A 14253-nucleotide genomic window follows, 5' to 3' on the forward strand; every position below is an offset into this window, starting at 1 on the left:
CCTCTGTCTCTAAAGTAGAGGACATGCTTGGCTGCCTGGTGCAATGGCAGGCCAGCAGCCACCACCCCCCGGGACAGACTAAAGAGGATTTGGAGGCCCCCAGGGGGGGGCCTCCAAAGTCCAGGCACACTCCAAAGTCCAGGCACAGTAGTTCAGGGGTAAGAGAGCCTCTCTTGCCAAGTGTGTCTATTTCTTTGCCACCACTGCTGAACAGTTAGTGTGTATGTGTGTAGAAAACGGGAGAGCATGCTGGCTGCTTATTCAGTACAAATGCTTCACTTTTTGAAAGTAGGTCTTTATCTCATGTGTATTAAGTGAATTTATTCTTTTAAATTACCTATGGGGTTGTCTTCCATCTGTATTATAAAACAAAGACAAATATTCGCCTTGGTCTGGATAGATTTATTTTCAAATACATTGGGAAGAATACAGACGAATCCTGTGATTGTTGATCACATTTAGCTATTTCAAAGGATAGTATGTATTACCTCCCAGTACACTGCATGGTGAATGCCCTGCAAAACAGGAAACGTGTACAACTATAAATCCTCATTTAATAGATAGATAGATAGATAGATAGATAGATAGATAGATAGATAGATAGATAGATGACCGTACTTTCCTTTTACTCGCCTAAAGTTGTATTTTGGTTATTTTAGTTTGGTCAGTCTGTGATAACTGGACCACAATGTCTGCTGCCGTTTTCCCTTTAGTTTAATTTCAGAGATAGCTTTGTATGTAGCTCCCTGGAGACGTATATTGACTCATTCCCTTTTACTGTAATTAAAGGGGAAAGGTGGGGGTTGTGGGGGGGGGGTAAGGAAGTCATAAATGGGATTTAAAGGAAAGCTCTTATATTGAATTTTGAGAGATACATTTTATAAAACTTGAATGCTGACCCAAAAGGATTTTCTGGAAATTTAATTTAGGCTGCGACTTAAAGGCCACTTTTAAAACCTAGAATTTGTATTCATTCCCCTTTTGTGTGCTATAAATGTATTTCCATCAATTTTAAGTGGCATGTTTCAGTCCATATGTACTGCCAAATAATTTGCAATAGCTTTCAAAGCAGCCCTGCTCTTAATGAAAAATAAAGGGGCTGAACTATAATAAAAAGGTTACATCTCTAATTTTATGTTTCATCTGTTTTATTAAAAACAACAGTGTCATCAAATGAAAAATAAGCAGGAATAGTAGAAAAATGTGTCCAAGTTCCTTCCTTTAAATGTTTTTAAAATATGTAGGTAGATGAACATTATTTTCTGTCCCTAAAATTCTTAGAAATGCCCTTTAAAGTATCAGTTAAGACTGCTATACATTTTAGCATTCCTTTTTAGATATAATCAATTATATTATTAGCTATCTTGCAGTTATGGACACAATCCAGTGTACCAACTTGTACATGCACAACCGTTTACCCATGTAGTGTACCAACTTCTGGCAAAGGAAACCTGCCACACCTAAATCAAGAAGTGCAATCTCTAATTTAGGCCATTTGTTTCAACTTAGAAACATTTCCCTTTTTATTCTTCTATATAAAATTGGCAAAAACAATTATGAAGAAATGTTCTTCCTGAATAATAAGTGTTCTGCTAGGTGGATTTTGGGAAGTTTTGTGCCTCTTTGAATTTCTGATTTCAGTTACGAATTATCCCTATCCTCCCTATTTAATATGTCATCAGGAACAGGTGAGGAAAACCTGAAGGAAATTATACATGTTGATCTGGTTCAGTTGGATTAGCGAAATCTAACAAGACTCACTTGTTCTTATCTGGGCCTTTTATCACAGCAGGAGCACTCATTGTCTCCAAGTTGCTCAGTGCTGCCCACAAACTACATTTAGGGGCTTCTATATTACAGAAATATAATCATATGTAAATTTTATTATATTCTAGGGAAGAGAAGGACTTGGTAACCTTTTCAGTAAGCACAGCACATGCGCCTGCCAAATTTAATCTCATTTGAATCTCATTGTTTGCTATGACAGTTGGGAAAGTTGAAGCACCTGCTTCTTTTCCCCACTTTGAATCAATAGAACTTATAAAGTTCTATGTATAGTTTTACTTTAGCTAGATTATGCCTTCAGATTTTTGAACTGGCTCTCACATTAATGTGAATAAATTGTAGTGAAAGCAGCCTGGGTTTCATCCATTCTTTGGAGTGTCAATTTCAACCTTTCTTTTTTCCCCCTTGAAGCCACAACTACAATACTGGGGTGTGTGTGTGTGTGTGTGTGTGTGTGTGTGTGTGTGTGTGTGTGTGTATAACCTTCAGATATCACATGTAACCTTGGTAGTAGCCATCCTCTGGTACGGAGTTGGCCTATCTCATCCAGCATCCTGTTTCACACAGTGGCCCACCAGATGCCTATGAGAAGTCCACAGGCAAGAGGTGAGGGCACCTCTTGCTGTTGCTCCTGCAACTGGTATTCAGAGGCATCTTGCTTCTGAGGCTGGAGGTGGCCTATAGCCACCAGACTAGTAGACATTGATAGACCTGTCCTCCATGAATTTGTCTAAGTTCCTTTTAGAGCCATCCAAGCTAGTGACCATCACCACATCCCGTGGCAGAGAATTCCATAAATTATGTGCTGTGTGAAAAAGTACTTGTTGTTGTTACTAAATTTCCTGACCTTCTGTTTCATGGGATGACCCCTGGTTCTGGTGTTGTGAAAGAGGGAGAACAATTTCTCTCTGTCTACTCTCTCTACTCCATGCTTAATTTTATACACTTCTATCATGTCTCCCCATAGTCAACTCTTTTCCAAACTAAAGAGCCCCAGATGCTGTAGCCTTACCTCATAAGAAACGTTAAGGTGCTCTATGCCCCTGATCATTTTGGTTGCCCTCTTCTGCATCTTTTCCAGTTCTACAATGTCCTTCCTAAGATACGGTGACCAGAATTATACACAGTACTTTAAATGTGGCCACATCATAGATATTTATAAGGGCATTACAACTGAAATTGCTCTGTCAAAAACAAACCCTAGAGGCCAGGCCTCTTTGGCCCCCCCTCCCCCAGCTGTTTTTGGACTATAGTTCCCATAATCCCCGGCCACTGTGGCCAATAGCCAGGATTATGGGAGTTGTAGACTTCTGCAGGAGGGCCGAAGTTAAGCAGGCCTGTCCTAGGCAACCAGATATCAAACTCTAGAAAATACTAGCCTTAACAAACTCACCTTTCTTGTTGGTTGATTCATTCATTCATTCATTCGCTTGCTTGCTATTTTAGGAAATAAAACAAAAGTTTGCAACCTCCCCTGGTCTGAGCCTTGTCTTCTCAAGAGCTGCTTCCAAACTGTTTTGTTACTATTCCAGACAAGTTTTGTTACTATTAGTAATCTATTATTCTATGTTATGGTGGAGTTTTTAATAATTTCCTTTTCATTTGTTCCGCTTCATGGGCTTTTTTGAAATCCTTGATTAGATCTGACAGGAATTAGTGCACATTGATCTGCTTCCTTTTGATGAGACAGCCATATTTATGCAAAATATTGCCCTTCATTTTCTGAATGTTGACTTTCCTGCTGTTTCTGCACCAGTGAATGAATGAATAGATGCAGAGATAGTTGTCTTACGCTCTTGTCTAGATGAAAGAAAGCCTTAAAAAGGTCTGTAATAATTCACTCACAGTACAGCTCCTTTACTGTACTCATTTATTTATCAAAGATACAATCTACATGCTTAAAGCATGACAGCTTGTTTTCAGTGTTTCTCTCAAGGGAAGATCCCTAAATGTATGCTATATACTGCAGAATTTCAGCACAAGTAATTTGCAGGTCAAAACTTGGGGGCTCCTCTTGGGATCTGGGCGTGGAAAAAACCTACATCTAAAGAAATCCTCAATGGATTCCCCTTTACAAGTATTGCTGCCTGAACTGCTGAACCGGTATGGCCGAACCAGTACAGCAGTCCAGTACAGACCAGACTGGTCAGTTTGACTGAACCAGTCTGGTGGAATGCAGTTCAGTTCAAATTTGATTTGAATTAGAACTGAACTATGATTATGGGTCTGTGCATACCCCTAAGTGGCAGCTGTTGAGTTCCGTGATGGAGGTAGGACAGGATATGCTGAGATTTGTGGTTTGGGATGATATGACCAATCTTGCCAGAGAGGCACTAGGACAGGAAGTAGATGCTCATGTGGGGAGTGTACATTCCTGGCGAACCAGCTGATTGCACAAACCTCAAGTGCCATCATATGTGTGAACCTTCCCAGTGTCTCAGAATTAAGTATATTTATTTATCTATCATATTTTTATGCCGCCTGATATGTAGATCTCTAGATGGTGTACAAGATTTAAGATCTTAAAAAATCAATATAATGTAATATAATGATCAGAGATTACAACACCTTGGTAGGGGGAAAGAATCAGTTTGTGAAGATCACGAGTAGGCTGTGTAGCTCTCCAGATGGAATACAACTACCATAATCCCCAGCTGTAAAATTGTGGCTGGGGCTGATGGGAAGCAACGTATGAAGAGCCACACATTACTATCCCTGGTATAGATGTTGACACAGCCTTGTAATAATTAAACTTTGAACTCTGATTAATTCCAACTACATATGAAATAAATGCTGATCTAATATGTATGTTAAAAGTTGCTTAATCAGTATAGCTAGCTGAACTTCACTGGAACTTAAGCTTGACTAAGGCTTTGGATCAAAGTTCTTGGTAACAAGGCTACTTGGTCTTGTTTTATATCAGGGCTGCACAACTCAAATGCTCTGGTGGGCTGGAACCATCCGCAACTTGGTGTGCAGGGGCAGTGTCAATTTTTAGCATATTATGGCATTAAAATTAAAAATATTATTAGTTACTTATGGATCTATTCTCTCCTGTCAGTGGACCCATAGATTCAACCAAGGATAGTGGCCAGAGAATAGGCCTGTCTCTGCTCAATCAGTGGGGGCCCTAGAGTACATGCCAGCCCCAAATAATTGCCAAGCCCTCCCTCTCCCTAAATCGTTGTTGCTTTCAGGCTGCAATGCTAGGCATGCTTACATGGGAGTAAGCCTCACTGGGCACATTTCTGTGCATGGAGCATATTTCTGAGTCTATTTGGAGCATATTTCTGAGAAAGCATGCACAGGATGGCTCTATAAGGGAGTTTCCAGCTCCTGTGTTGCTGCAGGATACCTGGGGGCCAGTAAAATAATCACTGTGGGCCGAATCCGGCCCCTGGGCCTTAGGTTGTGCAGGCCTGTTTTATATAAATATAAATAAATAGCTCATCCTATGTACGTGAACACCAATTTTTAATTGGTTATGATCTTCCGCAATATTGAACTTCTTGGAATTTAAAGATATGTTGTGTTGATTAAATTTTATATTATTTCCTATTTACAAGATGCTATGCCACTCAGTATCTTTCAATGCACATATATTGAAGTTTAGTTAATATGCAAATTTTTAAAAAGTATTCAGTTAATATCAAGTCAGATAATTAAGCAGCTAAAATATTTAATTGATTAAATGCACTTATAGACTTTTTTTAAAAAGAAAAGTCATACAAATGACATTACCTAGCTGAATTATCCTCTTTTCCTGTGCCACTAAAAAAAACCCACATTCAGTCCTTGATGAACAGATATGTATTTTATGGTCTGCCTACAGGCCAGGAGTTTGAAGCTTTATTGGACCATAGAAGCAAATTCTGGAAAGTTCCCAGAGAAATTGCCTTGTGGGTGACCAGAAGGCATACAAATCTAGGGACTGTCTATTTAGGTGCCGACACTGAGCTCAATTGCAACTGTCTAACATAAGATGCTCTGACACTGTTAATTTATTTGAGAGATAGGCTAGACGATCTTTTATAGCACTTGATATTTGTCAATATGATATGCTATGTTAGTTCATCAAAAATGAGTGCTACTGCTTTGTCCAACCCTGTCCTACAGAAATGACAGTTTTGTCATGTGAACTTTGCTTTAATGCCAGCTTGTCATGACTCATAGAGAAGAGATGAAATATTTGATAATTTATTTGCACATTCTAGCTACTTCATTCTTCAAATATAGAATTATTTCTCCAGGCAAGACAGCTTAACCTCAAATGCCCAAAGGCATGAAGCACCCAAATGTTATATAGATCTTAGTTTAAGCATAGACATGTAAAAACATTTGTGTCTTCACTGCTCATTCTAAGATGTAGATAGATTAATAACACCAAATTTACACCTAAGAAACTGAGGCTGAAATACTCCCTGCCCAGAGACACTTAGGCTGCAGTCCTTTGCACAGAGGCGTAACTATAGGGGGGGCAGGGGGGGCACGTGCCCCGGGCGCCATCTTTTTTGGTCACATGGGGGGCGCCGCCATGACAAAAAATTTTTTTAATTTTTTTTAAAAAATTTTTTTGTTAATACAAATGCTTTCTGCTCAGTGCAGCAGCACTGCAGCAGTCAAGGGAGCGCGTCGGCGCCCCCTCCCCCATGAGTGGTCCCTTCCGCGCCGCCCGCGCCCCCCCCCATTGCTTTGCTGGCGCCTGGCGGCCAGTCAGTGGCCTGGCTTGGTGGCGGCGGCGGGCGCTTGTGAGGAAAAACCTAAGTATAATGCAGTATGTTGGGGGCGCAGGGGGGTGCCATTTCAATGCTTGCCCCGGGCGCCGTTTTCCCTAGTTACGCCTCTGCCTTTGCACACTTACCAGGGTTTAGTAAGCCTTATGGTAATCAGTGGAACTTCTGGATAAAACACATGTAGGATTGCTCTGATAGTGTAATTTTATAGATGCACTATAAAATTACACAACCTAGTCATCAAAACCATTCATTTATGCATTTTGCCATCCAACAAGGCACCTTGTTGAGTTCTTTGGTAACTATTATTTATTATATTATATTATATTATATTATATTATATTATATTATATTATATTATATTATTATACTAGTACACTGCACCAAATTTCCATCTCTGGGTGGTTTACAGCAACATAAACAAATTAAAAAAGAAATTAAAAACTTAAAACACTTCAAAAACACAAGTCTGGTTAAAAAGCTTGGATAAATAAATGTGGCTTTAGAGACTTTTTAAAAGTTGTCAGAGATGAGGGCAGGGGTGTAACTATAATAGGGCAAGGGGAGACAGTTGTCTGGGGGCCCACTGCCTTGGGGGGCCCCCAGAGGCAAGTCACATGACTGACTCCCCCAGCCGCACACCCGCCCGGGCTTCCTTCAGTTGTATTCATCCTCCAAAATTGATGTGAGTGTTAAGAACTGGAGCTACCAGAACAGCATGTCTTTCTCTAGTACCATTAAATGACTTGCATTGTCCACAATTTACAAAATCTTTTTAAAAATAATTTAGGATGAAGTTCTATTGTGGCACATAGGTTATTTATACACACACGCACGCACACACACAATGTTACTATGCTTTTTGTTACCACTATTCAGCCTCATTTAAGATTTCTTTACTTCATGAGCTGAGCTTCAGTGAGTTGGGGGCCCATTTTAAAATCTCGTCTCTGGGCTCACTCCTACCTTGCTATGCCCCTGTGGAGATAACTGCATTTATTCAACCATGGTTATAATGAATAATGTTAAAACTCTCCGTTTACCAAGCAGCAGCATTATTGGGTGGTTTTTTCTTTTTCCTTTTTTTTGCAGAGGTGGGGGGCGGGTTGGTCCTTGATTCCTGTGATATCTTGTTGAAATTGAATACAAAAGCTAAACAACTATCTGGCAATCAGTTGCTGCAACTGGTCCACAAAACTAGTACAGGAAGCAGCATTTGATTAAACACAAATTAGATTGTTTCATTATGCCCCCATTTGGAAAGATTGTAGATTTTATATGAATGTCTTTCTGAATATTGCAGACGGCTTCATTCCAATTACTTGTACTGTGATTGCCACCTGGCTTGGCTTTCTGATTGGCTGCGTCAGAGGCGATCAGTAGGACAGTTCACATTCTGTATGTCTCCTGTTCACCTGAGGGGATTTAATGTTGCTGATGTTCAGAAAAAAGAATACGTCTGCTCAGGTAATATCATTTTGCTTTCTTCTGTCATTTTGTACTGATATTCACATTAAGCACTGAATAAAGTATTCTAACATTGATCCTATTTAAATGTCATTCTTTGCCAGTTTAACTTCAATCATTCCGTAGTTCAACAGTGTAATAATAATTTAAATTTCTATGATTTGTTCAGAATCTTTTCTAACTACTGTTCTGTGTTAATGATTCTGTACTTAAATTGTATTTTTTCAGCAGCAGTCCAGGTTCATATTAATTTGAGGGAGTAATTAACAAATAGTATAATGCCATTTCTCAAGGGAATTCCTTCCGAGCTCTATCTGACTAGCATACAAATTGAATTAATTACCAAGTGTGTGTGAAATACTGGTGTGTAATTTAACGCTCAGTACACTTTGGTGTGTATGTATTCTGACTGAACAAGGAAGTTCATATGCCTGCCTATGATACTTAACAAAGTTTTGGGGGATGTACTTTTCTTTTATGTCATCCACATTTTCTGTTTGCCTCCTTTAGGAGAAATTGCATAAACCTTGCAATGTGAAATATATGTTTATATTACAAACTGGTATAATGACTTCTGATATTAATGTTCTTTGTAATGAAATATTTCGGTCTTGTTCCACAGAACCTTATCTGTTTACTAATCATATAATATCTAATACAGTTCACAGATATTTTGTTTATTATGTTCTTTGGTTGTATTATCCCAGTATTGTGGATGGAGTAGCTGGAGATTTCTACAAAGCTACAGCAGTGAGATAAACCAAAGAATTTTTAAAGAATTGAACTCACATGCACACGCAAACTGAGTTTCCTTCGGTGACTTCAGATGTCTTTTATCACAGGGAAACTCCACTGCACACACAGTTGGGATGTATGAAGCTGTCCCAAACTGAATTCATTTGCAAGTCACTGAGAAAGTCCATGCATGTGTGGGAGCTCCATAATTTTATTCAGAGGTCCTGTTTGTTCGCTTTCGTTGGTGCAGAATGTGATGGCCTGCCTCCTTCTGATTGGGAACTTTGGGATCAGGCTGTAAGCATGAAGACCTTTTGAATCAGTGCTCTAGTGGAATTCTTGTCCTGTGTGTTTATTTCTAAAATGTCTGAATCCTCTTCCTGACAAACTTAAATACGCCAGGCAATTTAGCATCTGAATAGGAGGCTTGAGAAATTAAATATTTGTCTGCTTAGTAGTGCAGTGTCAACATTAAGAAAGAAAGTGCCGCTCCTGTATTTTCCACATCTGTATCCTCTTCTCTCTCCAGGGAGCTCAGAGAGGTAACTATAGTTCTCCCCACTTCCCATATTTCATCCTCACACCAGCACTGGGAGCTAGGTTAGGCTTAGAGTATGTGAGAAACCTAAGTCACTCAGTGACCTTCAGGCTATGTGGGGATATGTATATGTAACATGCTTGTTCATAGAATTATGACTGGGGTGTTTGTTTTTTGACAATTATTGTGTATTGGCTTGAAGCCTCAGTATTGATCTCATAAAAATAAATAACATTTTCTTGTGCTATTGACAAGAAAATCAATGAGGAGGCACAGCAGAACTAGCCTCTGAATTTACTAAATAAATTAGTAAACAATGTAGATCAGAATGGGTCTGAACAAGTGGTATAGATAAGGTTGAACTCTGTAAATATAGTTCAAATCATATAAGATCACAGGGAAAAATGAAATGATCTTTCTTCTCATTTGCAAGCCTTTGTCAATAATGCCCAAGCAAGATTTAAAAAATTGGAAATGCTGTAGCCCTGTTCACACCTTATATTGAACATACATCCAGTCTTTGTACAGTTTATGTGCATACACAGATATGTGCTGGGTAGGATTCCATGGATAGATAAATTAACAAGGAAAGAAGCTCCAGGTGGGTGAGAGTTTCTGAAGGAGGGGTAACTGAAGGCACAGTCACTGGAATCCGTTATGTTTATCCTGCAGAAGAGAAGACTAGAAGGGGGCTTGGTAGGGCAAATTTCAAATATCTGAAGTGCTATCACATAATTGTTCTCTTCTGCCCCGGGGCAGATATAATAGCTTACGTTGGATAGATTTTAGCTGAATATTAGTAGAAACAATAGGATTGGTTCAATCATTGAACCAATTACATTACAGAAAAGTGGACTCTCTCTTGCTGGAAATCTTCAGTCAAAGGTTGGACAGCCATCCGTTGGGGATACTCTAACTCTGGATTTCTTTTTATTTTATTGAGCAGGGTTGCATTAGCTAGCCTACATGAGTCCCTTCCAACTTTACAATTCTATGGAAAACCTTTTGGCATTTAAACCAAAATACAGTGCAGCTCCTATATAGTACTATTCAGTATGCAGTTACTATTTATAAGAAATAACATAGTATAGGAGGTGTGTGGATATGTTATTGTAAAATGTCCTGCCAGTAGGTGGCACTAGCATTTGCTAGTAGTGATCCTAATTAGAGGCAGAGTCCTTTCCTGCTTCCTGCCTGTACTTCTCGTTGAACTTGTTTCTTCCTGTAACACGATAAAAGAGGTATTCTTTTTTCTGATGGCTGCCTTTGAACTCCCATGACATGGTGTCAGAAGTCTGTGTTTTAAAACCACAAACTTAGTAAATGGCTCACTTTCCTGCATCAGACGCCTTCAGCTTTGACAAACGTGCTGCCTGGCCAGAATTGAAAGATTTGCCTGCTTCAGACTAGCTACAATGCTCCACAAAGAAGAAAGCATTGTACAAATAAGCTCTTCTTTATGCCATGGGAAAGGAAGCAAACAATATTTATAAATTATTAAACTTTGAGACTGTTTTGGCTAAATTTGATGGCCATTTCATTCCAAAATGGAATATACTCTATTAGAGGGGTTGCTTCCATCAAAGGAAGCAACAGCCTGGAGAAAATGTTGAATCATTTGTTAGTGGTATGAGCTTGCTGTATGAGCTTGCTGAGCACTGTGATTTTACAGACAGGAAGAAAGGAAGAACATCTCAGAAGACAGGCTGTCCTTGGGATTCTAGATAAGAATTAGAATCCTGTCCTTGGGATTCTAGATAAAGGGCTATCAGAGTGAATGCAAGTCACAGAAAATCTAGCTCTTTGTAAAACCATTGAAATGGCAAGGCAATCATTTAAGAAAAGTGCAGAAAGGAAGCAGAGGCCACCTGAAACCAGTTTGGAATAAATAGCCTTTTCTCCACAAAGCACTAACAGCAGGAAAAAAAGCTCTCTTGGAAATGCAACATTTAAATCTGTAGCTGCAAGGACTGAACAAAAGAAACCCCAAATAAAGCAGCTCAGCCATTTCAAAAGCATACTGCAGCAGAAATGGATTCACTTCCAGCCTGCATGTGATATGGGAGGATGCATAACATTGCAAAAATAGGGCACTTTGAAACTGCATGTCATACACGGATTGTACAAGAAGTTACCACAGAAGTGGAGGACCAGTTTTTCTTAGGCTCAATTTTTTTGCAAAGATTCTGAACCCGCATGGAGGATTGATTTAACAATTAATGGCAAGACTGTAAATTTCAAAATTGTTTCAGGCACTGTAATGGATTAAAGCCTTTGTTCAGAGCAGCTCATGTGAGAGGGAGGGGGATGCTGAATCATCCCTGGTGTGCTGTCTGGCTGGGCTTCTCATAAAACTAATTTGTATTTCTGGTAGAGTTAAAATGCTGCCACCACCACCCCTCTTATCGACAGAGCTTGAACCTCCCTGGGCTTGGGGTGGAATCCCAGGGAAAACTGTCTTTATTTTACTATTGGATAAGTACAAAAACCTTCCATGTGTAGGCCTACATGTGATGAGAAAAAGGATAGCTGCTGAGTGCTTGAGGATACTTTTGAACCAGATAAATCCCCTTTCTGACCTCCTTTTTCCTTAAGTTAAAAACAAATTCTGCGAGGCTTGTAAAAACCAAAGAACAAAAAACAGTTTTATTTAATTATTACAGACTGCTTCCATCTGAGGTGTTTAGGTTTTAAATGCACTCAAAAATACTTAGTAGGCTACAAAAATAGGTTGTCATGCTTCAGTTTCGGTTTGTATGCAGGCACGAGTTTACAGAGTCTTTTGCAATGCCTTAGGTGGGTTGAGCATATCTTATTTTAATTAATTTTCAGGTAAACAATAATAGGACAGTGTCAGGAATATGCAAAGCACACACACAAAGAAATAGAAACTTGTAACGCAAAATCTGACTAATAAACTGTTCCCTATGCTGAATCCCCTTTTCCTTGAAAACTCATCCAACACCTGATGAGAATCAAGCTTCCTGCAATCCTGTCTCTCAAGGAACTGCAGTTATTCCATGAAAGAAAGCTCCATGCTTGCTTTGACCATGAGGGAACAAAAACTCCATGCCCTTCACTAAGCCTTTCTGCACCAGCTTCTCCGGCACAGACTGCCCTTTTTGTTTCCAGAATTACCAGAAACCTCTCAGGTCCCACCCACCTGGTGTACTGATTGGCTGCCCTGGAGTTCACCAGCCTATCAGTTGAGACAAGGGTTCACTTCCTGTTAAGTCTTTAGAGGGAGAGGAGGCTGATCACTACAGGTGCAGATGTCTCAGTTATCTCAGAGAAGACCTATCCTAGCTTCCAGAATCCTTCTCCACTACACAAAGCAGAGAGTGTTCTACGCAGATGAGGAAGTCCCTTAGACTGTCTAGCACAAACCGCTTTCTAACAAACCAATCATAAAGGCAACCAATATGAGTGTTCTGTGTATGTGATTAGAGGCCATGATCTGGATAATCTCAGTCGTGGAATAGCTACCAGAATGGTACTGATGAAAGCAGTGGGAGAAATAAAAGGAGTGTTTGGGGACATTGGCCTACTCCAGGGAGACCCTGTGGACATTGTCTTAAGACAAGATGCTAAGCCATATAGCATCCACATTCCCCACATGATTCCCATTCCCTTATTCCACAAAGTAGAAATAGAGCTGAAGAGGATGAAGGCACATGACATAACTAAAGAAATCACAGGGCTCACACTATGGTGCACTCCAGTGGTCCCGGTCATAAAGAAAAATGAAAAAATACTTCTCTGTGTAGATATTAAAAGGATCAATGAAGCAGTAGTTAGAGAAAAATATGTAATCCCAATGCTGGCAGATCTACTTCCAGAAGTGACTGGAGCTAAAGTATTTTTCAAATTAGTTGCTTCAAGTAGCTAAAGCAGATTCATTTGCAACTGGCAGTGGCGGATTAACGGAAAGGCAGAGTAGGCATTTGCCTAGGGTAGCAAAATTTGAGGAGCAGCAAATTTTGTTGCTCCTCAGCTTTTGCCGCCCCTCTCAGGGGGTGGCTTTGGGGAGGGGGGCAAGGGGAAAGCCCCCCATTCACCTTTTAAAAGGAACCACTGAGCAGAGGGATGGGGGTGGCAGAAGCTGCAGTGGCAGCTGCTGGAACAGTGGGGAGCAAGGGGAAAGTCCCCACTCCATTTACCTTCTAACACACCACCACTGCCTGTGCAGCAGGATGGGTGGTGAGGGTGGTGAGAGCTCCTTCTAAAACAACGCTGCTGCATGGCGGGATTGGGCGATGGGGCCAAGGTTGGCAAGAGAGAGCTCCTTTCCAAATAACTGAATGGCCCTATCTGCAGGCAGCCGTTTGGGTCTTTCTTTGCACAGGAAATTTGGCCTCACCCTCCCATTCTCCCAGCAACCGCCGCTGCTGCCCCCATCCCACTGTTCAGCGGTGTTTTTAAAAAGCTTAAAGGGGCTACTTTCCCCTCATCCCCCCTGCAGCTGCTGTGGCCACTGCCATCCCCAGAGAAGGGCAGCAAAGCCGCCTATGGGCTGCTTAATCCACCCCTGGCAACTGAGAGACATAGACAGACAGCCATGCTGGCAGGAGAGATTTTTATCAACTTATAAGGAAATTTGAAATTTAACTGCCCTATGAAAGAGTGATTTGAAAGTTCCCATTGTTTTGGTATATTGATATTGGTTCCAAAGGCCCTATCCACCCCCAGCACAGTACCTCCAGTGACTGTTGCTGGTGTCTATCTTAAGTTTTCTTTTTAGATTGTAAGGCCTTTTCGGACAGGGATCCATCTTATTTATTTATTATTTCTCTGTGTAAACCACCCTGAGCCATTTTTGGAAGGGCAGTATAGAAATTGAATTATTATCTCTTGTTTACACAGTCAGACAGGTGTTATTGACTGGTTTGTTTTATCCAGACATCGAGTCCTTCCCAAGGACCTAGGAAGGCTGAATTTTATTGTCAGTGCTGTTGCTGTTGTTATAGATATCGTCGCAGAATATAGGCTGTTCCC

General features: G+C 40.3%; 1 protein-coding gene across 6 annotated transcripts in view; it reads left to right on the top strand.

The window, feature by feature from the left end:
• Positions 1 to 14253, top strand: part of SLIT3 (slit guidance ligand 3) — a 731964-nt gene that overhangs the window by 490418 nt on the left and 227293 nt on the right. For all 6 annotated transcript variants that reach the window (XM_053288108.1, XM_053288109.1, XM_053288110.1 and 3 more), the window contains one exon: positions 7822 to 7985. In XM_053288108.1, the coding sequence (XP_053144083.1) occupies positions 7822 to 7985 (164 nt within the window). The remainder of the gene's footprint in view (positions 1 to 7821; positions 7986 to 14253) is intronic.

Source organism: Hemicordylus capensis, chromosome 2 (assembly GCF_027244095.1).
Source record: "Hemicordylus capensis ecotype Gifberg chromosome 2, rHemCap1.1.pri, whole genome shotgun sequence".
In the NCBI taxonomy this organism is placed as follows: Eukaryota; Metazoa; Chordata; class Lepidosauria; order Squamata; family Cordylidae; genus Hemicordylus; species Hemicordylus capensis.